The sequence below is a fragment of the Labrus mixtus genome, chromosome 9 (assembly GCF_963584025.1).
Source record: "Labrus mixtus chromosome 9, fLabMix1.1, whole genome shotgun sequence".
Lineage (NCBI taxonomy): Eukaryota > Metazoa > Chordata > Actinopteri > Labriformes > Labridae > Labrus > Labrus mixtus.
Genome location: NC_083620.1, coordinates 3,121,433 through 3,135,519, shown reverse-complemented (window position 1 = coordinate 3,135,519; position 14,087 = coordinate 3,121,433). Strand labels below are relative to the sequence as shown.

At 40.9% G+C, this 14,087-nt stretch overlaps 1 protein-coding gene across 1 annotated transcript in view; it reads right to left on the bottom strand.

Annotated features, from left to right (window-relative positions):
- The window catches only part of fat3a (FAT atypical cadherin 3a), a 122,915-nt gene that overhangs the window by 15,743 nt on the left and 93,085 nt on the right, over positions 1 to 14,087 (bottom strand). The window contains exons 16-20 of the mRNA XM_061045963.1: positions 12,039 to 12,428; positions 8,744 to 8,958; positions 6,376 to 6,513; positions 3,131 to 3,274; positions 1,840 to 2,037 (exon numbers count right to left, since the gene is read on the bottom strand). Of these exons, the coding sequence (XP_060901946.1) occupies positions 1,840 to 2,037; positions 3,131 to 3,274; positions 6,376 to 6,513; positions 8,744 to 8,958; positions 12,039 to 12,428 (1,085 nt within the window). The remainder of the gene's footprint in view (positions 1 to 1,839; positions 2,038 to 3,130; positions 3,275 to 6,375; positions 6,514 to 8,743; positions 8,959 to 12,038; positions 12,429 to 14,087) is intronic.

Below are 14,087 nucleotides of genomic sequence, written 5' to 3'. Positions count from 1 at the left end.
GTGACATCTCTTATAAATACTGCCCTGCAGTTAACACCAACTCCCAGCAGACGGTACATTTTCACTACAACTGTGTGTGGCTGTTAGTTTGTAAATTAAGTGCTTTCTGCAATCAGGTTTATTTGCATTAAAAGGGGTCCCAAATTACTGGTTTTAATTATTGGTTCATTTAAATACACACAGCACCAGAGCACAGAGAATCTGTTTGCCCTGCAGCGTAGTTACGGGAGCATTTAACACTTTATCTGTTTCATAACATTAGAGGGTGTCTTACTGACTCTTTTGCAGGTTTAGAGGGCCGGAAGCATTCTGCAAAGGTTTGTTCAAAAGCTATTTATTCTGACCTGTATCAGTGTATCACACCTGTACCTGTACCGGTGTATCACACCTGTACATGTATCAGTGTGTCACACCTGTACGTGTATTAGTGTGTCACACCTGTACGTGTATCAGTGTGTCACACCTGTACGTGTACCGGTGTATCACACCTGTACATGTATCAGTGTGTCACACCTGTACATGTATCAGTGTGTCACACCTGTACGTGTATTAGTGTGTCACACCTGTACGTGTATCAGTGTGTCACACCTGTACGTGTATTAGTGTGTCACACCTGTACGTGTATCAGTGTGTCACACCTGTACATGTATTAGTGTATCACACCTGTACATGTATTAGTGTATCACACCTGTACGTGTACCGGTGTATCACACCTGTACATGTATCAGTGTATCACACCTGTACCTGTATCAGTGTATCACACCTGTACATGTATTAGTGTATCACACCTGTACATGTATCAGTGTATCACACCTGTACGTGTATCAGTGTATCACACCTGTACATGTATCAGTGTATCACACCTGTACGTGTATCAGTGTATCACACCTGTACGTGTATCAGTGTATCACACCTGTACATGTATCAGTGTGTCACACCTGTACGTGTATCAGTGTGTCACACCTGTACATGTATCAGTGTGTCACACCTGTACCTGTATCAGTGTGTCACACCTGTACATGTATCAGTGTGTCACACCTGTACATGTATCAGTGTGTCACACCTGTACCTGTATCAGTGTATCACACCTGTACATGTATCAGTGTGTCACACCTGTACATGTATCAGTGTGTCACACCTGTACCTGTATCAGTGTATCACACCTGTACATGTATCAGTGTATCACACCTGTACATGTATTAGTGTATCACACCTGTACATGTATCAGTGTGTCACACCTGTACATGTATCAGTGTGTCACACCTGTACATGTATCAGTGTGTCACACCTGTACCTGTATCAGTGTATCACACCTGTACATGTATTAGTGTATCACACCTGTACATGTATTAGTGTATCACACCTGTACATGTATTAGTGTATCACACCTGTACATGTATTAGTGTATCACACCTGTACATGTATCAGTGTGTCACACCTGTACATGTATCAGTGTGTCACACCTGTACCTGTATCAGTGTATCACACCTGTACATGTATTAGTGTATCACACCTGTACATGTATTAGTGTATCACACCTGTACATGTATTAGTGTATCACACCTGTACATGTATCAGTGTATCACACCTGTACGTGTATCAGTGTATCACACCTGTACATGTATTAGTGTGTCACACCTGTACATGTATCAGTGTATCACACCTGTACGTGTATCAGTGTATCACACCTGTACATGTATCAGTGTGTCACACCTGTACGTGTATCAGTGTGTCACACCTGTACATGTATCAGTGTGTCACACCTGTACCTGTATCAGTGTGTCACACCTGTACCTGTATCAGTGTATCACACCTATACCTGTATGCGTATATCCTTACCTGTATCTGGATGACATATTCAGTTGCCAGGTCTCTCCTGAACACCTGATTGGCCACCAGCGTCCCGTCTTTCTCCAGAACAAACTCTCCTCCTGAGTTTCCTGACAGGATCTTGAACTCAAAGGGGGGGCCATTGTGAGAGGAGTCCTGGTCTGTCACCGACAGCTGGAGGATGGTGGTCCCAATAGGCTTGTTTTCCTGGAGGGAGGGGGGGGGCATGTTTGTGTTCACATTAGGATTGGTGTAAATTTGTACAATTTAAAAAGAGGATGCTTTTGTCCGAAGTGACAAACATCTGAGAGTAAGCGCAACACAAGGAAGGATTTAGACTGGAGCAAACAGCGACAGTAAGAGAATCAGACACAGGCAGGTGCTGACAGGCAGAACACATGTGCAGGGTATATAGAGGGGTGTATTATAAGTTTTAGTCAAGATGTTGCTTCTCACTCAGAAATATTTCCCATTTAATCACCATAAAATACTTTTAAAAAGCTAGAAATGGCCGTCCTGACCATATAACCCAGTTAATGGTATCAATGATTCCTACATCATCAAATATTTATAAAGACTTCTTAATGTTATTAAAAGACAACATGAACTCATGATCTAAAACGGATGCATGATAAAGGTGAGATCTCTGAGCATGGAGGGGGGAGTTTTATGATTTTCCTCCTGTCCCGTAGGACTCTATGATGAAGTTCAGGCAGAGAGATGTGTTGCTTAGCAACAGCCGAAAAGGCACATGATCTGCGCCTCTAAAAGCTACAAATCATTTAGTTTACTGGTGTAACAGCGCCTCCTAGTGGGTGAAAGTGTAAGGATTTAAGAGCCCGTCTTTATTTCATGAAAAAAATCAGATCCTGTCCCAAATCTCACACAGTTTTTCATTTTCTGCACTTATAAAGTTTAAAGTATTGGACTTAATGATGCGACAAACCATCGCACTATGACCTTTGACCCTTCTGCTCTCCAACACCCAGAGAAGAAAAGAAAAGATGATAAAAAGTGGCGCCAACATGTTTTGTGCAGCGGAGCGGCTGCTTGCATGCACAATAAATGGAAATTTGAATTGCGTGAAGGTGCGTGCAATGTGTGATGGGAGTGCACTTGTGGTCATGACGGTGCATGTCTCAGCCTTTTATACTGGTATATTAGTTACACCAGTAAATTGGACACAGACGACTTTTTAGATGAAAATAAAACAGGTATTAAAAGTTTGTCTCACACAACAATATGACTGTAACTCACAGTGTTGTGTTAATCTAATCATAAACTCCATCATCATCCTCACCTGTATGACTGTGGACAGGTTGGCGGGGTAGAAGGTGGGCGGGTTGTCGTTGACGTCAGAGATGTCGATGTTGACCATCACAGTGGAGGACATGGGCGGGGCCCCGCTGTCCAGAGCCCGGACTGATAGAGAGTAACTGGGGACCTGGAGGGAGTCAGAGAAACGAGTCATGGACTCAGGTTTGATGGACAGACAGGAAGCGTTAACTAATCAGAGATATTTAAAGAAGATAAGAGAGTCAGCCAGCAGAGAGAGTCATCTTACATTTTGAAACAACTCTGAAAACAGCAGAATTATCATTTTTCGTTCTTTGACAGTGAAGTGTAAAGTTTATCCTGAGGGGGGCAGTAGAGATCAGTATGAAAGCCAGGTGTTATCTCCTCAGGTGTATAAAGGTTTTCCAGATGCCTACCTGTTATTTTGACTTCTCTGTAAAAAAAAATGGATCGATGTGTTTTGTCTTGAAGCTCAGACTGAATGACGCCTTTAAAGTATTTCCTGCATCGTCGCTCTGTTCTGTTCTGTTATTGGTATTTCTAATTTAAAGTGAGTGAGTCATTCTCCCAGAAACTCTACATCAAGATCAAAAAAACCTGCAAAATATGTTCAAGAGATTCTGTTCTCTGATATTTTCCTTGCTTTATTTATTTGCTGCATTTTCCTGTTTACAGAAGCTCATCGCTTTATGTATTATGACTGCCTGATTCTGTCTGTAAATGTCAACTACATTCTTCTCCTTCTTCTTCTTCTGGTGTTTATTTGCTGTTTGTAAACTCTCCCAGAGGTGGGTTACTGCCTCTGAACATCCTGACTGGATTGATCAGGAGGAGAGGATTTAGAGCAGGCAGTTCAATTTGGGAGAAATAATTCAAAGGAGAGCCGTCTGACTCGTACCAAAGAGCTGAAAACAATCAGATTACACACGGACTGAAACTATAAGACAGAGTAGAAGCAGAGAGAGAGTGACTCTTTAGGATGTTAATATTAACAGATGATTCCCTGTCTCTCTCTCTGTGCTCAGAGTCAAACACAGAGCGGGCAGATAAAACGCTTCTTGATTGGTTTCCCGCTCTTTCATGCCGCTACAATTTCCTCTGAGTCGACACACACTCTCTGGATTATGAACTTTTTATCATATGGAGAAAGAAAGAGAACATTTGTGTATGTTCCTCTGCAGCAGGGCTGAGAGTGTGTTTCCTCTGCCGCAGGATATTTCTCTGTGTCTGTATGTTGCTGTGTTACACAGAGAGCTAATGAGCAGCTCAGCAGGAACGCACAGAAAGCAAATAAAGTCGACTCTGCTGCTGCTGAGACGTATATGAAGTACAGCTCTGCTATAAACAAGAGAGAGAGAGACCGGAAGAGAGGGAGAGACAGAGAGAGAGAGAGAGAGACAGAGAGAGAGAGAGAGAGACAGGGAGAGAGAGAGACAGAGAGAGAGAGAGGAGAGAGAGAGAGAGAGGGAGAGATAGCGAGAGAGACAGAGAGAGAGAGGGAAAGAGAGAGAGAGAGAGAGAGAGAGAACATTGAAATGAGGAGGAAACATGCAAACACACACACATATATAATACCTTAGTATTAACACACACACACACTCTCTCTCTCTCTCTCTCTCTCTCTCTCTCACACACAGCAAGGAGCTGCTGCTCTGTGTGATCACCCCAAACACACTTTCATCAGCCAAAGCTTTGATCCCCCACACGCCCCTGCACTCTTTCTGAGCGCGCTCAGACGGCTCATCCAGCTCTCATGAATACTTTATGACACGAATATGAACATTTCTGAAGTTTTGGAGCACTGCGGAGGAGAAGAGATGAGGAAGAAGATGAGGAGGACGGTGGAGCTCTCAGGGGGAGGAGGGCTTCATGCTGCCTGTTTCTCCTCCTGCTGCAGATTAAAGCTCTCACACTCACAGCGACTGTGGTTCCTGTTTAACCATCATTAGCAGCCATCTGGTCAGAAATCCTGCAAGAGCCGCTCCTCTGACCGGCTAACACGCTCCTGTGATACATTACAGACGCTAACACTGAGAGCTAACACTGAGAGCTAACACTGAGAGCTAACACTGCAGAGCTAACTACCACAAGCTGCTCATATCTGCATGCAAAGTATCATCAGATACAGCTGCATAAAACCAGGACTGCACCACTGATGGTGATGGAAACGTGAGGCAACAATCAGACAGAATAAACCCAGAGGTGATAGGTGATAGATTTAGAGGTATTTTTTTTTTAAATCAGGGGTATATCCACTTCTCCTGCTGTGGAGTGAAATATCTCATGAAAACTTAATTCAAACATTTATCTTTTCCAGTTTAAGTTATCTCTCTTGCTGTTCGCTTCATCGTACTAACAGTCTGAGCTTCACTTCTGATAACCAGTCACATTCTAAATGTATTTTACTTACATTGATTTTACAGGTGCAATATGTAGATTTGGTAGTGAAATTTGAAAGTTGGAGAAGTGAAATAATTCTATGCTATAGTTTCTGAACTAAATACACAAACTTTACTCTAAGGAAAAAATGGGTCCCTGGTACACCTAAAATCTACTAGGAGAGTTACAGTTTCACTGTTGCGGACCCCCCACCAAATTTTCCTCTGAGGACAGTTTGTCTATAGAGTTATGACGTAAACCACAGAATCTGTACACTCCTCCAACTTTCACATTTCTCTACCAAAACTCCAAAGTGCACCTTTGAGCAACAATTAGCAGCTATCTTTGTTTGTTAGCTCGTTAAAAAGCTAATTTTTCAGTGGCAGATTCAGAGTGTTTATATTTGATAATTTAGGCAGAAGTGACAATATTTGGAGAAGAGGGCGAAGCGAGCTTCAGAAGGCGCTCCACATCCACCAATAAATGACACCAAAGTGGTCGCCCTTCAAATAATACAACCTATGCTTCAGTAAGAATATTCAGGATTTGGAGCAAGAAATTTAATCCAAAATAATCTACAGATTTAGTTTTTATTTAATAAAATAAATAAATAAAAATCTAAATATTTATATAAGTATATATAATAATCACTTAATATATTAAGTGAACGTTTCCTCTACTGTTCATCTCAGTCTCTGATTTATCAATTAACTCAGATATTAAATATTCAATGCTGCACTTCACTGCAGCAGTGTGAAGCTTTACTTTGTGTGTGTGTGTGTGTGTGTGTGTGTGTGTGTGTGTGTGTGTGTGTGTGTGTGTGTGTGTGTGTGTGTGTGTGTGTGTGTGTGTGTGTATGTGTCTCCTCACTGTCTCTCGGTCCAGCTGCTTGTTGACCTTGACGATCCCTTGCAGTGGGTCGATGAAGAACGAGCTGTCCCGGTCTCCACTGATGATGGAGTAAAGGATGGCTCCATTCTGCTGACTGTCAACATCCTCCGCTAACAGCTGCACACACACACACACACACACACACACACACACACACACACACACACACACGCACACATACACACACAAACGCAAACACACAGAAGCAGAGTGTGTCATCACTAAACACTTTTCTCTATAAAAGCTAATGTGATGAAATATTTCCTCCATATCTCTGCACTTCCTAATAAGCAGCACAAATATGAGGCTTGTCAGCCCATGCACCGGTTTCCATGGTAACAGGCTTTTTGATGTGTGACTGCACCGATTTGGACTCCATCATGGAGCTCAGTTTGTTCTGCTTCAAGTCGCTCTGAACTTCACCAGAGACCAGAGGAAACACACAGTGCTGAGTTCAAACATCCACTGACTGTCTGTCACTGAATGTTGTCTTATTATGACACGTCTGAACTTTACGACTGAGTGTATGATTTAAATAATGAGGTTTAAAACTCTGAATATCTGATCTATTAAAGGTGAAGTTCTTCAGTCACAGTCAGGCAGCTCTGTGATTGAATAATGAGAGAATATTCTTAACCAGCAGTGTTAGGAGGACGTATTAATCATTGTTTATTATATAAATATAATTGTACTATTTCCTCAAAGGGAGGTGTAAGGTTGTCAAAATGTCAATACTTCAATATGTATTGATACCAGGTGTTTTAAAAGCATGAGATCTGAGTAGAAGAGGAATTAATACATTCAAAAATAATTGCAGATAAACTCCTGCACACTGTCTAAATTGCAGAAAAACTTTGACCACGTTTCAGTAACATTGCCAACACATTTGTATAGTTTTGTTGTGTGCAGGAATCTGCTGCAACAAGAAATATATCCAATATTGAGAGTTTAGGACTTCTGTTTCTGTTGCTTTGGTATCAAACATGTCAATATTGTTTGATTTTACTGGCCTCATATCAACGTGAACATAATGGTATGGTGACGACCCTCAGAGGGGGGTGACACAGATCAGAGCAGACATATTGTATCTGCTGGCTGTTCACAGAAAACCACCAACAGAAACTCTGTGGAGGCTTCTGGAAAATATTCAGCAGAGACGCTCTCATGTCACAAAGATTTAACTTCTCTGCGATTGAAGGTCGGTAAATAAAAGTAAATACAAACATGAAATCAAACTTTGAGGTTGTTTGCTTTTTATTATTAAATAAGGGTATGTTGGCATTATGACGACACAAACTAGTTAAAAGCGAAGATTTAAAGAGAGCTCATCAAACAGCCATGCACACATTATATTTTTTTAAGCGTCTTCACTCATGTGCAACATTTCTCCGTGCATTATTGCAGCCTGCGAGGAGAAAACGATGTTTTGAGCGTGTGCAGAATCGGACTCAGTCATAGATTGTGTTTGTTTTTAAAATGATTTGCAGTGCTAAATGCTACATAGCAGCGTTCAGTCATGGTGCTCATTATGTTTCCTAAACTACCACCAGTGCTCGCACAGTGCTTGTTTTCACTCATATGGGGGACGTGGTCTTTTTAACAAATGGGAGCTGCTCTCGTCTTCACTCGTAATGTCCAATCAGAAGAGAGGAGGACTGTATCACTTTAGCCAATCATATTCAGGGACACCATGTGACTAGGTTTTGTCCGAACCAAGAAATATTCACTTTACTCCCATTCCCCGGGACTTCTGGTTCCTCCTGCGATTTTAATTAGTTAATTACATGTGGGTCTGTTATTTCTAATGCAACGACAGTGTGCAATTTATGCATGTAATTGTAAATTTGTTTTTTTTGTTATTACCTGCTTTAGGGCTACAAATAAATGTAGCTTTTGTGCTAATTCCGGCATATTTACATTGTTAATATTTGTTGATATGATGATAAATGTGCACTTTCCTAATTAAATAAATAATAATTATAATTTAAAAAAAATACTGTTACAGAGAAGGAAATTAAGAGCTGTAAGCAGAGGATTTTGGATTATTTTTCTATAGAAATTACCAATCACTCAATAATCCAAATAGTTTGAGATTAATTTGTTGATTCAAATATCATATATAATATAATAATAGTAAATTATTCCATAATCTTTGTTCATAAGGACATCAAGTTATTTTTCTAAGCTGTGTTCGACGACACGGACGAGACACAAACTGGAGTCTTAGATCTGAAGAATAGCAGAGTGAGATCTATCCTCTGGGGATCAGGAATATTCAGCTAAGTGATCTTCAAAGGATTTCTTTGTACCATGAACACATCCCATACAGGTGTATCTGAGGACGTACCTGGACCACAGGCTCTCCGATGGTGGCGTCCTCTGACACCAGGGCCGTGTAGAGGTCTCTGCTGAACATGGGTGCGTTGTCGTTGACGTCTGTCAGGTTTATGTTCACCGTGGTGATAGCGCTCAGCGGGGGCGTGCCACCGTCACGAGCCTCCACCGTCAGGAAGTAGTCTCTGCAGGTCTCGTAGTCCAGAGGATGGGCGACAAGGATCGCTCCTGAGGAGGACGAGGAGAGACTGGAAATTAGACTACATTTATAATATATGTGGAAAAAAGGAAAATTTAAATCTGAATATCAGAAAAAGAGGGATAGATATTGGATGGATGGAAGTTTTATGTATCCAGAGGTTAACAGGCAGAAAGCAGAAAGGCAAAAAAAGAAAAAACAATCCTTTTTTTCTAATTCAGATAAGTCCCTATCAGGATTTGTAGATTCCACCTGCCTGCACACACCTGAACCAAATCTAGTTATTCATGAGTGCAGTACAGGAAGACATTAAAGTGGGACAGGAAATGACTGAGAGGAAAATGTGGTGAAAACAGCCAGCAGAACCAGAGAGAGAGAAAAGAGCAAAGAGAGAATAAGAACGCTCTGAGGAGGGCTCGTAATGGAAATGATACATTTGGAGCTGAGAGGACTCCCAGCAGTTTCTGATATACAGAGCAGACGCTGCTCGTCATGAGAATCCACACAAACATGAAGGAGAGAGAGTTCAGCAGCAGATAGTTTAACAGATCAGAGGACACGATTCCAGACAGACAGACAGACAGACACGTTTCTGCTCTGACAGGATGAACTGATCTCAGGTGATCACCTGAACTACCTGATGGATTTACTGAGACCAGTAGAGTCTTTCAGGTAACACCTGTTCTTTAACAGAATGATATCTTTAAATTCAGAGGTTTACAGCAGTGATCATCAACCGGCGGCCTGCAGGCCACACCCGGCCCCACACAGCTTCCCATTCAAGAATAACTTAATGTTTGATGTGTCTAACAGAAATCCACCTGTTAGCTATTATTGGCAAATATTCAACCTGGAGTAAGCTACGAGTTACTGCACACTTAATAGTGGTAAGGCCAAAAACAAATCCCCATCTTTTATGACTGAAATGTTGCCTTTGTGTTAGTCTGTCTACATTTAAGAACGAGGACATTGTTTTATTTTCTCACATGCTGTCCTTATCTAATGTTATTATTTTTTCCGCATGCTGTTTGTTAAACATTAGATTTTTTTATCTTAAAAACAAACCTTCAACATAACAACCTTATCAGTCAAAATAAGGAAAAGAGGAAAAAGCTAAATGTAAATGCTCGTTTCTTGTTAATAGAATAGAAATGATTAAAAACATCACAGGCTTTAATTAGCCAGAAATCAAATGTTGCTCTGCACATCAAATAAAAAGAAGCCCAGACCTGTGATTAAAAAATAAACATAAAAATAAAACCGCAAGGCTGAAATACTCACATTAGGTTATTGAAAAAAATTATATTTCCCTTCTGACACTTCTTTACAGTGCATCGGGCTTGGATGTAGTTGATGAACCCTGTTTTAAAGGTTTTAAAGATAAATAAAAAAAAACATTTTCACCTTTATTGGATCGGGCAGCTGAAGAGAGACAGGAAGTGCTGGGAGGAGAGAGTAGGGGATGATATGCAGCAAAGTGCTGTGTTGGATTTAAACCCATATCTGTGTTCAGGTCTAAAGCCTACATACTGTACATGGGCCACACGAAATAACCGCTAGGCTATCCGGCGACCCCGGTTTTAAAGATTTTGACGCATGAAACAGTATCTATATATATGTATATGGAAAGCCAAGAGGGTCAAAATTTGTCTCGTTTTCCCACATATAATAAATTGAAGGATGAGGGGATATCCAGGCCACGCCCCCTTTTCTTTTTACCAGTCATGTTTTACATGTGTTACGTGAGATGTTAGAAAGGAGTCATCTACATTCTGATTATTAGCTGCACTTATAAACAGATGTCTGATTAAGGAGGTTAATAAAATCATAAAGTGTCATGAGGAGTAAGTCGTCTCTCTCAGGTTCTACGTTCCCGATCCAGAGATAAGTTTATACAGATTATCTGTAACCAGTCAGCTCTTGTTTTTGTCATTTTGAACAGGTTTCACATTAAACCACTTTGTTCAATTGAAGTCAATGGTTAAGATTGAATAGTTCTGTCATCTGAATCTCTTTGTACTGTCAGAGAAGACACACTGCACACACTGGGTCTTCTTCTTTGTCTTTTCTAGAAGTCTGTTTCACGTCTGCTTCCTTCATCCCGTCTGATCTACATCAGTCAGAACAAACAGGAACTTAGAATATTTAGTCCCAGGAACGTTTTTTACTGTCATCTCCAAAGGTAAGAACTGAACAGGGGGAGAAGAAGGCGTTTAAGTTTGCGGCTCCCTTTATGTGGAACAAATGACAAAATCACCTGACACTTAATGAGCTGCAGCTATTGGATGATTTGAAGAGGATGTTAAATCACTGTAGCTGTAAATCCTATGTCTGATTGATCACTATTTGTTTCCTTTCACTTCCTCTCTTTTCCTACTGCACCTCCTTTAGTACACTTCCTGGTTTCTCCCTCTCTCCCCTCCCCCTTTGATTGGTTGTTGTTTGCACTCTGTCACTAATTAATTAGATTGAATTCACCTGCCTACTCCTTATTTAAGACTGCACTCATGTTTTCATCCATACATTGGGGTGGAAGTTCAGCAATGGTAAGGTGGCGGTTACACCTATTTCAGTTACTCTCTAGTCCATTTGAATTTGTCCTAAGTACTTTACTTATCTTTATTTCCTTCAGAAAGTAATCTAATTTGACTTGTGTTATTGTGCTAATATTATTTTATTTGCCTTTCAGCATGGATGTTCAATCCCATGTGTGTCTTCTGTTACCCTCATGATTTACCTAATTTGAAGAACTAAACCTGTTACATAAACTCAAGTCTTGTTGGATTCCTGCATCCTGACCCGATGCCCCCATGGTGATAGTACCTCAACTTAGAACCCTTCTTAACAGCCCATTTTGACAAACATTCACTGTTTTCATTGTTGGTTATGTCTTTTAAGGTGTCTATGAATGTATGGCGTCTCATTGTTTGTCAGAAACTTTAGTAACTGTGCTGCTGCCTGTCGGTGTCCACACAAAGAGATCTTGAATCCCAACAAGTTCCTGACTAATTAAAGGATAAATGAACATGGACACTCATAAAACAAATTAAAGGGAAATGAAGGGAAGATAAAACATGAGACGTGATCATTAATTAGAGGTGTAATTGACCTGTCAGTGGGTGGATGTGGAACTTCCCGTGCTCGTTTCCTGACCGGATGCTGTAGTTGATCTCTGCGTTGGTGCCGATGTCTTTGCTTGCAGCGTGAACCCTCAGAACCTCCGTCCCCACGCCCACGTCCTCTGGCACCGTGGCCAGCTGGTCGCGGCGTTCGAAAACAGGCGGGTTGTCGTTGATGTCGAGCACGGTGATGGTGACGTTGACGAGCGAGGAGAGGGTCTGCGGGGAGCCCTGGTCCGAGGCGTGGACCGTGATCTGATAGGCCGGCTGCACCTCCCGGTCCAGAACGCGCTCCAGCACCACGATGCCCGACGACTTATCGATGGAGAAGGATCCTCCCGCAGAGTCGGCCAGCGAGTAGTCCACCACCCGACCCGGACCTGCTGCAGAGACACCAGAGGACGCGTCAATTAAAAATACACTGTCTAGTTGGACACTTTAATGCTAACATTACCCCTCATTTAAATCACACCTTTAATTTTTGCACTGACTGTTATTTAATGTCTGTTATTTTATCTTCTTTTTAAACATTACTACATATATAAACAAGACAACTTCAGAGGTCAACCCTTTTTTATTTTTTTATATTCAGGTCTAATTACAGATTTTTTTTCCTCAACTGTTTTAAAGGTTCTTGTTTAAATGTCACATATATTTTTATCCCTGCACAGGTTATGTACATTTCTTGTATAAATCTATTTTTAATTGCACAGTTTAAGTTTGATTCATCTAGGGGTATTCTTTAAATCTTTTTTTCAGGTTAATATATATGTATGGGAGGGGGGGGGTCGGTTTTGTTGTTAATTTGTAACAAATGTTTCATGTCATGTACGTCTTTATAACCTGCTACTGGATGCTTTGAATTTCCCTCGGGATCAATAAAGTATCTGTCTAATTCATAAATCGCACACGACGGTTTAAATGCTCCCCTAACTGTGCTGCGGAGCAATAAGTGTCACTATGCTCCTCTGTAAGTTTACTTTGAAATGACTATTAATAGAACCAGGGGTTGAATCAGTCCGAGGCTGTCAGCGGCTCCACACTTCATCCACATGGTCTGGATCCGTTACCATGACGAGGATGAGAGTGTGTTTTTTTTGTTTTGTTTGACTTGTTCTGTCTTGATTCATTCAGGGAGGAAGCTTTGTCTCAAACAGTGAAACTCAAATCACTTTTTTTAAAGTCTGGCTTCACAATAAGTTTTGAAAAAGCTTTCTCTCCCGTTCCAGAAAAAACTACATGGATCAGTAGAGCTATATGCTCTGGGAATGACACCTTGAGACGGAGCAGACGATGTGGAGATATTAGCGGCTGGTATCCATTCTCAGTGAATTAGGCTCTCAGATTTATAAAACACAGAGTTAGCAGCGATCGTCCAGCTGTGAGAAGAGCTGCAGGTAGAGCTTAGTTAGTCTCTTTTTACTGGGATTTGTATTCTTTTAAGTCTTTCAAAGTAAAACTATGAACTATTTTCAGTTTAAAATAAACTGTACTTTGCTATGGGATGTTTACCGTGAAGCATGGCGTCCAATAATAAGTGATCAAATTATTTATAGAGCAGAAGTAGGTCTCTTTGCGTTTACTGCTGTTAGCTGTGCAGATGTTTCCCTGAGGACAGAACTCTTCATCCACAAACATGAAGCTTTACTTTCACACTGATGACTTCCTCTAGAGGCTGAGAGCAGATTTTATATACGCCCCATGTTCCTCATGCTTCCTGCAGCACTACCTCCTTTTAGGTGAGAGAGTTTTACTTCTTTTTTTAAAGGTCATCTTAATGACCTGGAGGCAGAAATATCTGACTGTAGATGTTTTAGCTAACTCGTATTGCCCTTTTTGATCGCTTTGTTGCTGATGACTTATGACAGATTCTGATGAATGGTTCTTTTTGTGATTCCTGTATTTATGTTCATTGTTGTTAAGTGTTTTATGTCTGAAACCCTGTAATTGTGCTGCTGCCTGTCTTGGCCAGGACGCTCTTGTAAAAGAGATTTTTAATCTCAATGAGACTTTTTCCTGGTTAAATAAAGGTTAAATAA